The 17,958-nt window shown below is 42.1% G+C and overlaps 1 protein-coding gene across 2 annotated transcripts in view; it reads right to left on the bottom strand.

Annotated features, from left to right (window-relative positions):
• Positions 1 to 17,958, bottom strand: part of si:dkey-234i14.6 (uncharacterized) — a 123,678-nt gene that overhangs the window by 56,017 nt on the left and 49,703 nt on the right. For both annotated transcript variants that reach the window (XM_059993268.1, XM_059993267.1), the window contains exon 2: positions 3,496 to 3,672. In XM_059993268.1, the coding sequence (XP_059849251.1) occupies positions 3,496 to 3,672 (177 nt within the window). The remainder of the gene's footprint in view (positions 1 to 3,495; positions 3,673 to 17,958) is intronic.

A 17,958-nucleotide genomic window follows, 5' to 3' on the forward strand; every position in this document is an offset into this window, starting at 1 on the left:
AGATTCAACTGGGATCTTTGGGCTCTGAGGGAATGACTCATCTAGCTGTGCAATTGTGCTAACCTCCAAGAAAATTCAAATAGGAGCTGTTTTATTATTGCCACATGTAGCGAGATAGTGAAAACCTTGTTGTGCATACTGTTCAAACAGATCAAATTATTATATGATAGACTGAAGTAGAACAAGGTGAAACAACAACAATGCAAAATAAAGTATAATAGCTGCTGAAAAAGTGCAGTGTTTTGACCCTTACCTGTATACTAGATTAACTTCTAAAATTTTGAGCTGTTACCCCTGTAATCGGAAGGTACTTTAAGGGACTGGATATGTATAGGTAATTGGATAGACACGGACTGATCAACTATAGTCAGCATGACTTGGTGCGTGGTAGGTCTTGTCTAACCAATCTTATTGAGTTTTTGAGTAAGTTACCAGGAAAGTGGTTGAGGGCAAGGCAGTGGATGTTGTCTACGTGGACTTTAACAAGGCACTTGACAAGGTCCTGCATGGGAAGCTGGTCAAGAAGGTTCAGTGGCTTGTCATTCAGGATGAGGTAGTCAATTGGACTAGACATTGGTTTTGTGGGAGAAGCCAGAGAGTGATAGTAGAGGGTTCCCTTTCTGACTGGAGACCCATAACTAGTGGTGTGCTGCAGGGATCAATGCTACGTGAATCAGATGGATAAGATTCTATTTATATTAAAACACTTGAATAATCATTGAGAACAACTTAGTATTATAGCACTGGAAACTCTGCAGGAACCCCAAGGATATACATCCCATAGAAGGAGCACAGCAGAAAATTCACTAGATATTTAGGTTTAGCCTCTAGTAGCCGAGTATTGTATACGCTCAAATTTACTTTGAGAAGATATTGCCAAAAGATACAGGTTCATGAGGGCTTGACAGGCTAGACAGAACCATTGAACTTTATAGAACGTGTAAAGAGGGTTTCTTCTTTTTTGTTAACTAGCAGGAATGCTAATTTACTGATAACGAGAATGGTATTCCTTTGTAAACCAAATGGGGATTAATGTTCTTTCTTCTGAGTCTGTAAGCTTTTATTGACGGGCTTTTGGGCAGATCGGCACGAGGGGGTCGAGAGAGAGGATGCAATGCTCTAAGCTGGGAAAGGATCGGACCCCAAAGGGGGGGTCCGAGGCCGGGAGATTCTCCGAGGAGGGGGGGGGGATGAAGCTAGATGTGCTTGGTTGACCACTCGGAGGGTCCTGAGCGGTTTGGAGAGTCCGAGGAGTTCGGAGGCTCCTGAGCTGCGAGTCGAGGAGTTCGGAGGGGAGCGAATGGTGGCCAGAAGACTTCAGTAATTGAGCTCCAACGGCTGTGCACGAAGTGGTTTGGACTTTGATAAGTTTGGCGCCTTTTCTTTAATTTTCTCTTCATATATACTGTATCGTTATTAATCACTTAGTTATAGTAACCTTTATAAATTGTACTCATTTAATCGCATATGGTGTACTGTCTGTTTTTGGGTGAGGCGGGGACATCACACAGCATCCACACCAGCTGATTACCCAGTTTGGCGGGGCCGAAGGCTGCTCCCCCTAGACGAAATGAGCTGAGCGAGCCTGAGGCGACCCAGGGGGTTACAAACAGAAACAGGCTTTTTGGCCCTTCTTGGCTGTGTTGAACCATTTTTCTGCCTAGTCCCACTGACCTGCACCTAGACCATATCCTTCCATACCCCTCTCATCCATGTACCTATCCAAGTTTTTCTAAAATGTTAAAAGTGAGCCTGCATTCCCCACTTCAACTGGCAGCTCATTCCACACCCCCAATACTCTGTGAAGAAGCTCCCCCTAATGTTCCCTTTAAAATCCTCCCTTTTCACCCTTAACCCATGTCCTCTGTTTTTTTAATCCCCTAGCCTCAGTAAAAAAAAGCCTGCTTGTATTCTCTCTATCTATACCCATCATAATTTTATACACCTCTATCAAATCTCCCCTCATTCTTCTACACTCCAGGGAATAAAGTCCTAACCTATTCAACCTTTCTCTGTGACTCAGTTTCCCGGCAATATCCTTGTAAGTCTTCTCCCACTCTCTCAACCTTATTAATATCCTTCTGGTAAATAGGTAACTAATACTGCACACAATATTCCAAATTCAGCTTCACCAATGTCTTATACAACCTCACCATAACATTCCAACTCAGTACTTTGATTTATAAAGGCCAATGTACCAAAAGCTCTCTTATGACCCTATCTACCTGCGACGCCACTTCGTCACAGATGGGACAAGAATAAACACAAGCAACTAAGCAGATGCTGGAAATCCAGAGCAATACACACAAAATACTGGAGGGTCACACACAAAATGCTGGAGGAACTCAACAGGTCAGGCAGCATCTATGGAAGAGAGTAAACAGTCAACGTTTTGAACCAAGACACTTTATCAGGACTGAAAAAAAAGATGAGAAGTCAGGGTAAGAAGGGTTGGGGAGAGGGGAGAAATAAATACAAGGTAGGAGGAGATAGGTGAAGTGGTGAAGTAAAGAGTTGTGTAGTTGATTAGTGAAAGAAATAAAGGGCTGGAGAAGGGGGAATCTGATAGGAGAGCACAGAAGGCCATGGAAGAAATGAAAGGGGGACGAGCATAAGAGGAAGGTGATAGACTACGTTGATAAGGTGAGAGAGGGAAATTGGAATGGAGAATGATGAAGGAAGGGCGGGGTGGGCGATTATCAAAAGTTCAAAAAAGCGATGCTTATGCCATCAGCTTGGAGACTACCCAGACAGAATATAAGGTGTTGCCCTTCAAAATGAGTGTCACCTTATAGCAGCAGTTGAGGAAGCCATGAATGGACTGGTGTCGAAATGGGAATGGGAAGTAGAATTAAAATGGGTGACCACTGGGAGATCCTGCTTTACCTGGTGGACAGAGCGTAGGTGCTCGGCAAAGGAGTCTCCCAACCTATGTTGGGTCTCACCGATATATAGGAAGCCACACCAGGAGTACTGGATACAGTTGATGACCCCAACAGACTTGCAGGTGAAGTTTCACCTCACCTGGAAGGTCTGCTTGGGAGGAGGTGTAGCAGCAGATGTGGCACTTGCTCTGCTTGCAAGGATGAACACAGTAGATCAGATAGCATCTAGGGAGAGGAATAAACAGCTAAGGTCTCAGGTCGAGACACTTCATCAGGATTAGAAAAGAAGAGAGACGAAGCTAATCATTTTAAAATTATGCCTTCTCATATTATTCATTGTCACCCTGGAAAAAGGGCGGTGGCCGGTCACTATCTAAGGCTTATCATCTTATGCACCCATATCAAGTCATTTCTCATCCTCCTTCACTCCAAAGACAAACTTATACATTTAATAATAAACTCAGCTTTGACTTAGAATTAGACAACTACGGATCTGTACTACAGATTCAAAATGTGCCAGTCCGTGGGCGTCACCAGACCAGACTTTCAACCTGTGGTATCTTTACATTTCCTTCAGGACAAAGAGGAAGATTATAAAGCTTCAAGGTACCTGACGCTGGTCCGCTCTTTCCAAGGCTGCGTTAGCACCATAGGCATTGCACGATTCCACAATATAGTCCGAACTGATTCCGAGTACAGAACTTGACTCGCCACAGGAGCCATCGCAAACTACAATCACGCGAGGAAATTCGCTCACTGGAATCTTCTTCAAGTATTCTTCTGTGAACTAGAGAGAACATAGGGTGTAGGAAGGTGGAAAGGAAAAGAGATGGCCGTTAATCGCACAGTTGTATCTAGTCCAAAATAAATCAGTGGGATTAAAGTATGCTGACTCAATACATTTTTAACCAAGATGGAAATAACATGATTGGGCTTGCTGTAAAAATAAAATCAGATTTCACTACTGAAACAGGAGGTCAGACATTGAGCCAAATCTCCTTGGCAACCATACCAGAAGCATATAATATTAACATTAATCAGCATCTGCTCTGGCTTATAAGAGACAGAATCAGACAAGTTGTGCACAGTTTTGTGAAATACAGTACAAATAAGTTGTGCACAGTTATGTGCTCCATGCCACAAGTAAGCAAAGACAATATGGACTGCATCTAAATTTGAGAACTGTTGTAAAGTGTAGCTAGCATTTTAATTAACAAACTGAACATTTTCAAAAAGTCTGTTAACTGCAGTTTAAGGTACAAAACTTTTGGAAATGTTAAAATGAGCTCATCTCAGAAAAAAACCCCACAGTGTTATGCGAAGAATAGCACCGATTCCTTCCCACTCCCCTTCATAGAGCACCTCAAAGTTCAAAGTAAAATTATTATCAATGTTATATCTCTTGAAATGCCTTGAAATTCAGTTTCTTGCAGGCATTCACAGCAGAACGAATAAAGACAATAAAATCAATGAGAAACTACATACAAAGGCTCACAAACAGCCAATGTGCAAAAAAGATAAAGTATGCAAGGAAAAATAGAGAAATAATACTGAGAACATGAGTTCTAGAGTCCTTGAAAGTGAGCCCATAGGTTGTGTTCAGTGATCAGTTCAGTGTGGAGATAAGTGAAGTTGCTGACTGATTCAGAAGCTTACCTCGTGGTTGAAGGGTAAGAACTGCTCCTAACTGTGGTGGCGTGGAGAGTAAGGCTCCTGTCCCTCCTCCCCAATTGCAACAATAAGTAGAGAGCACAGCCCAGATGGTGGGGGTCCTTGAAGACGGATGCTACTTTCTTGTGGCTGTGCTCCTTGTAGATGTGCTCAGTGGTAGGGAGGGCTTTTCCTGTGGTGGGGTGGACTGTACCCACCACTTTGTGGAATGGTTTTCCATTCTTGGGCACTGGCGTTTCCATCCCAGGCCATGATGCAACCTGCCTTCAAAACACGGTTTGACAGAACCACAGGGACATACAGTTCCAAATTTGGTCCAGGAACAAATTGAAAAGCATTTATATATATTTAAAAAATGCATATGGGAAAATTAAGATGGTGGTTTAAGAAAGGAATTCCAGAGATTGTAACACTTCGGCAGCTGAAGGCAAGCTCAGAGACTAGAAGCAAGATGGTTACCAGGCTGAAGATTACAAAGTGCTTCAAAATTACGAAGCTTCAAAAGTGCTCTGGGTATCTTAAAATAACTCAAGCTGCTGGTTCATGTTCTCCTTTCGTTCTCTGAAATGGCCCCAACCATTGAGCACATCTACGTGAAACAATGTCATAGAAAAGCAGCATCCACTATCAAAGATCCTCACCGCCCAGGCCGTGCTCTTTTCTTGCTGCTGCCTTCAGGCAGAAGGTAAAGGTTCCTCAGGTTCCTCGCACCACCAGGTTCAAGGACAGTTACGACCCCTCAACCATCAGGGTCTTGAACGACACTCATTCTATTTCTCGTGTTCCCACAATTGATAGTCCCACTTTAAGGACTCTTTAATTCATTATTTCATACTCTTTATTTATTGCTACTTATTTATATTTGCAGTTCATTGCTCCTGTTTACAGTTACTGTTCTACAGATTTGCTGAGTATGCCCACAGGGTTGTACATGGTGATATGTACGTACTCTGAATTTGAACTATGATAATACTGTATGCATGTCCTGACCTTTTCCGAAGGAAAAATAAGTTAGGTTAGGTTTGAAGTACACCAAAAGACCCAATGAAAACCCTATTTAAAGGAACATTTACAATTTGGTTGGTGAAATTTACTTGGTGAAATTCTTCCTCAAGGCAAATGCACACAACCTATAAAATCAACCACACAAATAAAGTGACATTTTAGAAACTTTTTGAAATGAGTGAAAGTCATATCATACTGATAAAGAGCATTACCTTCCTCAAGCAACTAGATTTGATTAAAAATATTCTTGGTGCCCTTTTGATACAAGAGCAAGTACTTATCCAATGCTAAACCAGACAAGGAATAAGGAAATGGACAAAATAACACCAATAACTCCAAGCAAATAAGATGCTTAGTTCAATGCCATCAAAATAATCTCAAGAAGCAGTGCCTCAAAATTAACAGCAAAAAGAGTGAGACATTGTGGTTCCATAAAGGATAGAGAGTTGGCTAAACAAGTTACATTTTGATTGGAAAATAAGTTGTTGGATATCAGACTGTATTAGTCCCAACTTCCATTTTAGTTTAAATAATTCATTAACAACAGTTAAAGGTCTCTCTACTGCACCCTTTTTCCTTTGCAAGGTTGGTCAAAGTTTGGATGTTTCAAGACACTGAAGTACTTCACAGGTCCTTCTGCCCATCATCCCACACCTCTCCTCAATTGGCTTATCACCTACTAGCCCCTGTTGAGCGTATCAGTTAGTACAATCATTTTATAATGCCAGTGGGATCACCGATTGAGGTTCAATTACCCCACCGCTGTCTGTAAAGAGTTTGTGTATTCTCCGTGAGGGTTTCTACCAGGCCATTTGGTTTACTCCCTGTGGTGAACTACACATACTGTAGGACACGCCACCCTCCACCCCCGCTGACTGCTTCTGTGGCTCCTCACCCTGACCGTGGCTCCTCCCACAGACCCCAGTATAAAGGCGATTGGGGACTCCGCCCCGCTCTCAGTCTCCAGGATGTAGCATGGTGGTCAATTACTGCTTGTTCTATTTCTTCCAGTCAATAAAAGCCAATATTTTGCCTCGCGTCTCAGAGAGTTATTGATGGTGCATCACTCCCACATTACAAAGACTGAGTTTGAGTTATTGGGTTGTGTGCTTTCTACTTTGGCTCCAGAAGGGAGATGGCACTTGAGAGCTGTTCCCAGCACATCACAAACTATGATGCAAACTATGCATTTCACTATATACATGATGTTTCAACATACAGTCAGTGTTTCGGGCAGTCCGGCCGAAGGTTTTCAACCTAAAAGGTTGACTATATTTTTCTCTGTAGATGCTGCTTGCACTGCTGCGATCCTCCAGCATTTTGTGTGTTAAATTTTTATATTTCTTCTCTTAACCAACTATCTGTCACCTCCACTCAGTCCAGATGCAAGATCCTGACTTACAAGACTGAAAATCCATTCACGGCCCCAAACACTCAGAGGCTGCTTGCCTTATCAAATTCCTCCAGCAGTTCATTTTCAACCACACTTACAAGTTGTAAAGGTGGCTACTTCAGTTTAAATACAACCCAACCCTAATTCGTGAACTCCAGCTTTCCTTGTACCTGGCCATTAGGAATGCACTTGGTCAAATGTGGATTACAGACTAAATAACCAAAGGAGTTTTGGTCAAGATGGCACTGGGCTATGGTCTCCATTGAGTTTGTGACTCAGAGTTAAAAGCTTTTTAAGTTTATAAGGATGGTTTTGGGGACACAGAGGTAGTTGGGGTTTTAGGGATGGGAATTTGGAGGAGGTAAAGGTTACACTGGAGTTTAGGACCCCGCTCAATGCTCTGTGTTTGAAAGTTAGCAACGTGGACAGAAGGCAAAGAACATCCAGAGTCCAGGCCTCTGATCCATGCTCGAACGCCAGCGATGAGAACATAGGACGAGGGACATCCCGAGCCCAGAGCTGGGAGTGAGGGAGGAAAGGGGTCGGTGTTGCTGTTGCTTGTTGTGTTCTGTGTTGCTGTGCCGAATACTGTGAGCATGATATGTTGTTGCCAGAATGTGTGGTGACACTTGTGGGCTGCCCCTTACCACATGCTTAAGTTAAGTTACTTGCTAATGCAAACCACACATTTCACTGTCTGTTTTGATATACGTGTGATAGATAAATAAATAAATCTAAGTCCATGGCACCTCAAAACTGGATTAAACTGCTGTCTGTAAGGAGTCTGTACATTCTCCCTGTGACTGTGAGAGTTTCCTCCAGGTGCTCCGGTTTTGTCTGCTAAAAGATTTGGATGGGCCCACATTATGTTAGCCTAGCTCTGAGCCTCTCTAACTCAGGGTGATTTCTTAGGCATTACTACATGTATTCTCTGGCTTTCATCAATATTTCATGTTTCATCTTTAGACCATCAATTTATTCATTTCCACGGATGCTGCCTGACCTGCTGAGTTCCCCTCGCGTGTTTGTACGTGTTGATCAATTTTGTTCCTGCTGCACTCGGGGAAAAATAACTGGGCTCAAGTTTTAATGTTTAACTGAAGCAGATTCAAGTCAGAGCATTATCGAGCCTTACATGGAGATACCTCCTCAAATGGGTGTGCACTGATACCTAGGCCCCATGATTACCATCTGACTGCACTGCTTTCCATCTCTCTGGCATCAATTTCTGCTTTCAATTGTCAACACTCTCCACCTCAAATATTCTGGCACTATTATCTGCCAAAAATTTTCTCAAGAATGTATTATTGGATTTCAGTAACATGTATTTACTTTAAAATTAGGAGGAGTTAGCCACCCAGCCCCTTGAATATACTCTGATTTAATGAGATCATAGATGATCCAACTGTAATCTTGTTTCCGTATTCCAGCCTCTGAGTACCTTGTACCCACTTGCTTATTAACAGTCACCTGTGTGAAAAACATTCAAATATTCTACTTCCACTGCCCTCCAAGGAAGGAAAAAGTTCCAAAAATTCAACACTCAGAACTTACACCATCAAACATGGTGCATCTTTGGCTCCTTCAAGTTTTTTTTTATAAAAGTTAAAAATCACTTATCCAAAAATAAATTAATCCGAACTACTGCCAAGCACACACACAAGAGATTCTGCACATGCTGAAAATCCAGAGCAACACACACAAAATGCTGGAGGAACTCAGCAAGTCAGGTGGTATCTATTGAGAGGAATAAATAGTCAATGTTGTGAACCAAAGCGGTGAGGAATGAAAGGGAAATGGAAAAGGAGAGAAGGGGGAGAGGGAAGAAATTACTGGAAATTAAGAGAAATCGACATTCACACCCATCAGGTTGAAAGCTACCCAGATGGAATCCTCTCTTTTTTTATTTATTGAGATACAATGCAGCCCTTCAAACCATGGCACTCAGTAATCTCCCAATTTAATCTTAGCCTAATGAAGGGACAATTTACAATGACCAATTAACCTGCAAACCGATACATCTTTGAACTGTGGAAGGAAACTGGAGCACCCCAAGGAAACCCACACACTGACACAGAGAACATACTAACTCTTTACAAGCAGCAGCAGAAATTAAACCCAGGTTACCGGTACTATAAAGCATTGTGCTAACTACTATGCTACTATGCCACCCTCTTACCCCTTCTCTTCCCATCATCTCCCTCTGGTGCCACTCCTCATTCCCCTTCTCCAATGGACTACTCTCCTCTCCATTCAGATTCCTCCTTCTTCAGCCCAACTTCTTATTCAGGATTCTTCCCCCTTTCTTTTTAATCCTGATGAAGGGTCCGGTCCTGAGACGTCAAATGTTAAATCCTCTCCATAGATGCTACCTGATCTCTTGGGTTCCTCTATCATTTTGTTTCTGTTACTTCCAAGTACATCTTTCCAAAGAGAAAGAGATATTACAGAAAAAATCTCCAGATGTGGAATCAATGCCACAACTGAAGGATGATATCCCTACTTATGTATCCAATTTAATAAAATAATCTCATTACTTATTGCATCTTCATTGACCATTTCAAGTCATGTGTTAGGACGCCCAGATCACTCTGGAATCATTCTCACTACTTTATGTTTTCAACTTTCCCACCAAAGTAACGAAAGATATATTTTCCCAAAAAAATATTCCACTTATCGGAACTTCATTCGCTCTGTTCATAGCCCCACACTTTTCACAACTTTATCACCCAACTTTTCACCAGTCTTAGCAACTGTATCTTTGATCCCATCACCCAAATCATTTACGCTGGTTGCACTACAGCTAAAGTCCCATTACTGACCCAAGTTGAGCAACTGCTCTGTCCCATTGTTGTAAGATTTGAATGGTAAATCAGGTGACGCCACAGTCTACCTCACCATGCCGCTTACACCTTATTGTCCGTCTGCACTGCAGCTTCTCCATAGCACTTTATTCTCCATCGCTTTCCCTGGTACTACCTCAATGCAATTTATGACAAAATGACTGGTAAGGAGGATACAAAACAAGGATTTTCATGGTGACAATAATAAACTAATTTACCTCTCACTGCATTTTGACAATCAGACCCCATCATGCCCATTGTTTCCTGTAATCAGCCAGTCCAAGACTGTACTCTTAGCTTCAATACAACACACATACAGATGTGTTGAAAAGAATCAGGATTTCCAGAGTAAGTTAATGAAAATTTCAGACACCCTAGAGCCATAAAGTACCACAGCACAGAAACAGGCCCTTCTGCCCATCTAGTCTGGGCCAATGGGTCTTCTGCCTAGTCCCGCCCACCTGCACTTGGACCAAAGCCCTCCATTCCTCTCTCATCTATGTACCTATCCAAACTTTGGGGAGAATTGGCAGCAGAGCTGTTAGCGGAACGCTATTAGAGCTCAGAGCTTCGGAGTTTGGAGTTCAATTCCAACGCCATCCGTAAGGAGTTTCTACGTCTTCCCTTTGAATGCATGGGTTTATTCCGGGTGCTCCCATGTCTTCCGTTCCAAAGGTTAGTAGGTTAACTGGTTATTGTTGATTATGTTGTGCTTAGGCTAGGATAAATAAGTGGGTTGCTGCACAGTATGGCTCATTGGGCCAGAAGATTCTGTTCCACACTTTATCTCTAAATAGAAATAAAATAAACTTCTCTTAAATATCACAATTGAACCCACATCCACCACTTCAGTACTAGTCTCTGAATGAAGGAGTTCCCGGTCAGAATTTCCTCAAGTATTTTATCTTTTATCCTTAACCTATGACCTTCAGTTCTAATCTCACCCAACCTTGGTGCGTAAACTAGGTTGCATTTTCCTTATCTATACCCCTCCTAACTCACAAGTTCAAGTTTATTGTCATTCAATCATACATATGTATACGGGTAAACAAAAAAACATTCCTCCAGGGCCAAGGTGCCAAACACAGAAAATGTAGTCACACACGACACACACAGTCACAAGAAAGATTTGGGACAAGTCCCTGAGTGGTCTGGCATGAAGATTGACAGGTTGATATAAAGTGCAAGGTGCACGTTCATGTAGAATAGTATGACGTTCCTATAGTAAAACAAGAAGTCATACAAATATGAAACAACAGCATAAAAAATTAAAAGTGACCACTGCAAGATGAGAGTGTATCTGTAAGGTGGGGAAATGTAGGGGGATGGCATGTGCAGCAGGACATTCAGATATGTACATATGTTCTGAGTGGCAGGAGGGTGTTAAAAAGTCTATCAGCTAAGGGGAAGTAGGTCGGGGTCTTCTGCTCTATTAGATCTCCCTTCTTTCTCCCATGTTCCAGGGAAAAAGTCCAAACCTATTTAAACTTTCCCTGCAATTTTTCTCTGCATGCTTTCAAGCTGATTGTTATCTTAATCAACAGTAGAATCAATAGAAGACAAAGCAGATAATGTTCCACGTCAGTAATCCTTCATCAGTTCTGGCCCCAAATACACTTTCTTTCTACAGATACTGCTTGACCAGCAGTAAGTTTCAGAACGATTTAATTTCAGGCATCCCATGGGGAACACATTCATTCCCCCTCCATGGCAAACTATTTTATATATTTAACTGATGTTGATCAGTTATCTCAGTCTGACTTAGTCACACGAACATAGAAACACAGAATTCTGCAGCATAATACAGGCCCTTCAGTCCACAAAGTTGTGCCGACCTTGTAACTTACTCTAGAAGCTGCCAAGAATTACCCTGCCGCAAAGCCCTCTATTTTTCCAAGCTCCATATACCTAAGAGTCTCTTAAAAGACCTTAATGTATCTGCCTCTACCACTTTTGCTTGCAGTGCATTCCACGCACCCACCACTAACTCGGTGAAAAACTTACCTCTGACATCCCGCTTGTACCTACTTCCAAGCATCTTAAAACTATGCCCCCTCATGTTAGGCATGTCAGGCCTGGGAAAAAGCCTCCGGCTATCCACACGATCAATGCCTCTCATAATTTTATAAACCTCTATCAGGTCACCTCTCATCCTTTGTCACTCCAAGGAAAAATTGCCAAGTACACTCAACCTATTCTCATAAGGCACACTCTTCAATCCAGGCAACATCCTTGTAAATCTCCTATGCACTCTCTCTCTCTATAGTATCCACATCCTTCCTGTAATGAGGTGACCAGAACTGAACACGGTACTTCAAGTGGGGTCTATCTGAGGTTTTATTACCTCATGGCTCTTGAACTCAATCCCACAGTTGATGAAGGCCAACATACCATATGTCTTCTTAACAACACTATCAACCTGCACAGCAGTTTTGATTGTTAAATGGACATAGAACCCAATATCTTGCTGATCCCTCCACACTGCCAAGAGTCTTACCTTTAATATTATAATCGTCTTTAAATTTGACCTACCAAAATGAACCACTTCACATTTATCTGGGTTGAACTCCATCTGCCACTTCTCAGCCCAGTTCTGCATCCTACTGATGTCCCGCAGCAACCTCTGACAACTCTCCAGATTATCCACAACATCCTGAACTTTTGTGTCATCAGCAAACTTACTAAATCACCCTTCTGCTTCCTCATCCAGGTCATGATAAAAATCATAAAGAGGTCGAGCTTCAGACAGATCACTGCGGTCACCATCCTCCATGCAGAATACGAACCACCGTTTGTCTTTTCTTGATCCACAAAGCAAGTCAAGCCCATTTGATCTTTCTGATAATACCTTTTCTGTCCTTCCCACTCCATTACTAATCTTATAAACCTCAGCAAAATTTAAAGCTAGTGGTCAATATTCACAGTAAATTTATTTTCAAAGTACATAAATATCACCATATATAACCCTGAGATTAATTTTCTTGAAGGCATACTCAATAACCACAATAATCATAATACAATCAATGAAAGACTGCACCAACAGGGCAGATGTCCAGTGTACAAAAGACAACTAACTGTGCAAACACAAAAAAGATAAAATAAGGAAATAATAACAACAATAAATAAATATCAAGAACATGAGAAGTTCTTGAAAGTGATTCTATAGGCTGTGGGAACATTTCAGTAATGGGGCAAGTGAAATTGAGTGAAGTTACCCAATTCGGTTCATGAGCGTGATAGTAGAGGGGTAATGATTTTTCCTGAACCTATTGGTTTGAGTTCTGAGACTCCTGTATCTTCTTTTTGATGGCAGGAGTGAAAAGAGAGCATGACCCTGGCAGTGGGGGCCCCTGATGATGGATGCTGCTGTGCTCTGTGCAGATGTGTGCAATGCTGGCAAGGGCTTTCCCAGTGATGGACTGGACATTATCCAGTACTTTTTATGGGATTTTCGGTTCAAGGATTATGTTTCCATACCAGACTATGACACAGACAGTCATTATACTCTCCACGTGTTGGTGCATGGCCAAGTGGTTAAGGCATTCGTCTAGTGATCTGAAGGTCGCTAGTTCGAGCCTTGGCTGAGGCTGCACATGTGTCCTTGAGCAAGGCACCTAACCACACATTGCTCTGCAACGACACCAGTGCCAAACTGTATGGGTCCTAATGCCCTTCCCTTGGACAACATCGGTGGCGTGGAGAGGGGAGACTTGCAGTTTGGGCAACTGCTGGTCTTCCATTAAAAAAACCTTGCCCAGGCTTGTGCCCTGGAAACTTTCCAAGGTGCAAATCCATGGTCTATTGTGACTAACGGAGGCCTACATACACACACCTTTAGAAGTTTGTCAAAGTTTCAGATGTCAAGTCGAATCATCGCAAACTCCTAAAGTAGAGGTGCTAACATAGTTTCTTCATAATTGCACTTACATGCTGTGCTGAGGACAGGTCCTCTGAAATGATAACATGGAGGAGTTTAAAGCTGAACTTTAAACTCCCAAACCTCTCCACCTCAGATCCCCCGATGAGGACTGGCTCATGAATCTCTGATTTCCTCCACCTTAAGTTAACAATCAGCTCCTTGGACTTGCTGAAATTGAGTAAGAGGCCACTGCTGTGGCACCACTCAGCCAGTACGTTTATGTAGACAATCCCTACACAAGTCAGCCCAGAATCAATCTTCAAAAAAATTTACAAGTTCTTTCTCAGCCTCGCACGTTAGTGTAGCAGTTAGCACAACACTATTACAGTGTCAGTGACCCAGATCCATTCCCGCCAGTCTTTGTAAAGAGTTTGTACTCCCTGTGACCGCGTGGGTTTCCTCTGGAAGGTCTGTGGTTTTCTCCCACAGTCCAAAGATATACAGGTTAGTACCTTAATGAGTCTCAAGGGTACAACTGAGTGGTGCAAGCTGGAAGGCCTGTTACCATGCTGCAAGTCTAAGTAAATAATTATATATATATTAACTGTATCTTTTGAATAATTGAAAAAAAATCACTTGGACATGAAAAAGGTTAGTTGCATTATTTCAGCTGCTTTCTTCCAGAGGTATGTTTATATCATGGTCTGTTATGCTCATAAGGTATGAAGATATGAACAATATACCACACCTTTTCAATTCAATGATTCATTGGTCTCATACACCAAAACAATGAAGAAATAACTCAATGTACGACAACAATCATTTCATTCATTTTACACTAGCTAACGTGAAGAGAAGTGACTGGTAAAAATAAACTTCAACCACTTATCACAATACAAGATGTCAAACTAATCAAGGTGGCAAGTGAATACTGAAAGTAAACACACCCTGCTTCTCTTCATGTGGCACTAGTGGCCAAAAATACTGAAGGGAGTGCTAAAAATCTTCTGCTTTTCCTTCTCTATCAGCAGCACATTAGCAACCGAGCCAGGCTGTTTGTATGGAATATCAACCTATAACATGCTTTATTGATTAAAGTTCAGATTAGCTTTATTTGTCACATATACAGTACTGTGCAAAAGTCAAAAGTCTTACATATACACACCACGTGTATTTTTTATATATGTAGCTAAAGTGTCTAGGACCTTTGCAAAGTACTGCAGTAATTTTATGTATTGCACTGTACAGCTGCCGCAAAAAAAATCATGACATATGTGAGTGATGATTATCCTGATTTTGATATGGGTCTCTATTGTGGACTGAGAGTGGGAAGGGGGCAGAGAGAGGGGAATCATGGTTGGAAAAGGGAGAGGGGAGGGAGTGGGAAGCACCAGAAGGACGTTCTGTAATGATCAATAAACCAATTGTTTGCGTTCAAATGACTTTGTCTGGTGCCTCAGGGCTGGGTGTGTCTGCACCCATGCCATCCCCTATCCTCCTTCTCTGCCACCTGTCCCACGGCACTCCATCCTTGCTATTCCAACATCCTTTGCTCCTGCCAGATTTACAAATTCACTGTCCACTCCACATTGACAAATACAGTACAGTGCAAAAGTCTTAGACAACCTAGTTATGTATATGCGCCTAAGACTTTTGCACAGTCCTGTAGATCAAAACACACCGCTAAACTTGTCATTTTGAGTCAACGACCAACACAGTCTAAGGATTGTGATGGAGGAATTTTTCAGATGTTGCCATGCTTCCAGCACCAACAGTTGTCCACAACTCATTAACCCTTGGAAAGTGGGAGAAAACTGGAGCACCAGGACAAAAACCACACAGTCTCGGTGAAAACTCCTTACAGAAAGCAGCGGGAATAAAATCCTGCTTGTTAATCTCTCGTGCTTTATCATGATTGCACTAAGCACTGTGCTACTGTGAACTAGTGTAAAACCTTTTAAGAGGGAAATAAAATCTCTTTACCATAAAAATATAGTGGCTAGCAAAATGCTTTACAGTAACATTGACCCGGCTTCAATCCCCGTCGCTGTCTGGAAGGAGTTTGTACATTCTCCCCGTGACCACGTGGGTTTCTTCTGGGTGCTCCAGTTCAAAGACATACCAGTTGGTAAGTTAATTGTCCAGTGATTAGGCCAGGGTTAAGTTGGGGCAAGATTTGGAGATAATATACAAGACATAGAAACATAGAAAACCTACAGCACAAAACAGTCCATTCAGCCCACAAAGCCGTAGCGAACAGGACATGGTAAGTTTCCATATGACACTAAAATGGTACCATAGTGGTTAGTGTGACTCTATTAAGACTCGAAGGGTTGCAGTTCAAATCCCACCACTGCTCGTAATAGGTTTATATGTTCTTCCTGTGAGCTAATGGGTTTCCTCTGGGTAATCTGGTTTCCACCCAGAGTCCAAAGATGTATTGGTTGGTAAGTTATTTGGACATTGCAAATTGTCCTGTGATTAGGCTAGGGTTAAATCAGGGTTTGCTAGGCAGCACAGCTCAAAGGACCAGAAGGGCATATTCTGCACTGTATCTCAATAAATAAATAAATTACTTTACACACACATTAAAGATACCAAGTCTTATTTTTTTAAATAAAATATCCAACTTTCTTCAGAGAGCATCTATATAAGGCATGGGCTGACTACTTCTGCCACAGTCAAGGCACAGGTGGGGTTAGGGGGAAGTATATGATCTGAATGACAGGAGGGAAAACATTGTGCAATAGGAAATTATCTACAGGCAAGAAGATGAGGGTACAATGAAGAAAAACATATTAAGTTGGCAATAAGACTACTGACGATCATCTCATCTATAATAAAAAGAAAATGTTATAAACACTCAGGGTTCAATCAATACCAATGGAAACTATTAACGCTTCAGGTCCTGTAGCCTTCAAAGGAAAATGTACCTGTATCAAGTATTTTCATTTTCATCTACAACTACATTTGTGATCCACATCCCAAATTCCTTTTACTTACAGACCATAGAAAACTACAAGACTTAAAATTATGAGTCCAACTCGACAACGTTCTCAGCCCCATCTCTGGGCCCCTTTGGTATTCACAACAGCATGTCTGCAAGAGTTACCCAGAACACAGATCAGTCAGGAGGATAGCCCAGTGTTATCCTTGTCATTAGTGATATTAATCACAGGATGAGTTTCCACATTTCCTTATATTGTAAAAAGCCATTTGTTCCATTGAGTCTGTTGGTTTACAGAGCATTTTTCCTTGTAACCCAATCCCCATCAGCCTTCCCTGATTCTATCTCTCACTGGACGAGAAGGAGATGGGAGATTTGGAGAGGGTACAGAAGAGGTTCACTATGATGATGCTTAAATGAGCACCACAAGGTTGGATAAGCTCAGACTGCTTTCTCTGGTGCGTCAAATGCCGAGAGTAACCTGGCAAAAGTTCACAGAAGTATAGGTAGAGTAGGTAGTCAGATTGTCCATGGGTTTGTTTGCTCACGCTGTATGATCTGGGCAATTGTGGGCTTTCCATCACCATGATTGTTACTGGGAATTTTTTCTGCAGTAGTGGTTTGCCATTACCTTCCCCTGGGCAGTGCCTTTACAAGATGGGTGACCCCAGCCATTATCAATAGTCTTCAGAGATTGTCTACCTTGTGTTAATGGTCACATAATCAAGAGTTGTGATATGCACCAGCTACTCAAACAATCATCCACCACCAGCTTCCATGATGTGACATGACCATGATGGGGTGGGGGTGGGGGGGGGCTAAGCAGGTGCTACACCTTGCCCAAGGGTGACCTGCAGGCTAGCAGAGAAAAGGAGCACCTTACACCTCCTTTGGGAGAGACGCATCTCCACCCCACCACCCTTGTCCAGGGCTGGAAATCGCAAATACTAGAGGGTGAGTGGGAAAATGATTAAAAGGAGGTTTTCAAACATCTTTTTAAATATCTACTCTTACCAGGATGCAACGGGATTAGAAAGTATGTCTTTGAACTTTGCATAGGAGAACATGTATTCTCAGGATAGATTGTACGTTCTGGGGCTTTTCTCTTTGGAGACCAGAATGAAGGGTATCTTGATAGAGGTATACAAGATAAGAGGCACAGATAGAGTAGACAACCAGAGACATTTTTTCTCAGGATAGAAATGGCAAATAATAGCTTTATTTAAATAATAGGCAAATAACTTTAAGGTGTTTGGAAGAAAGTAAGTGGGGGGATGTCAGAGTTTTTTTTAAATTTACACAGAGTGTGGTAGGTGTTTGGACATACCATCAAGAGTGGTGGTAGAGGCAGATGT

This window comes from Hypanus sabinus, chromosome 17 (genome assembly GCF_030144855.1).
Source record: "Hypanus sabinus isolate sHypSab1 chromosome 17, sHypSab1.hap1, whole genome shotgun sequence".
In the NCBI taxonomy this organism is placed as follows: Eukaryota; Metazoa; Chordata; class Chondrichthyes; order Myliobatiformes; family Dasyatidae; genus Hypanus; species Hypanus sabinus.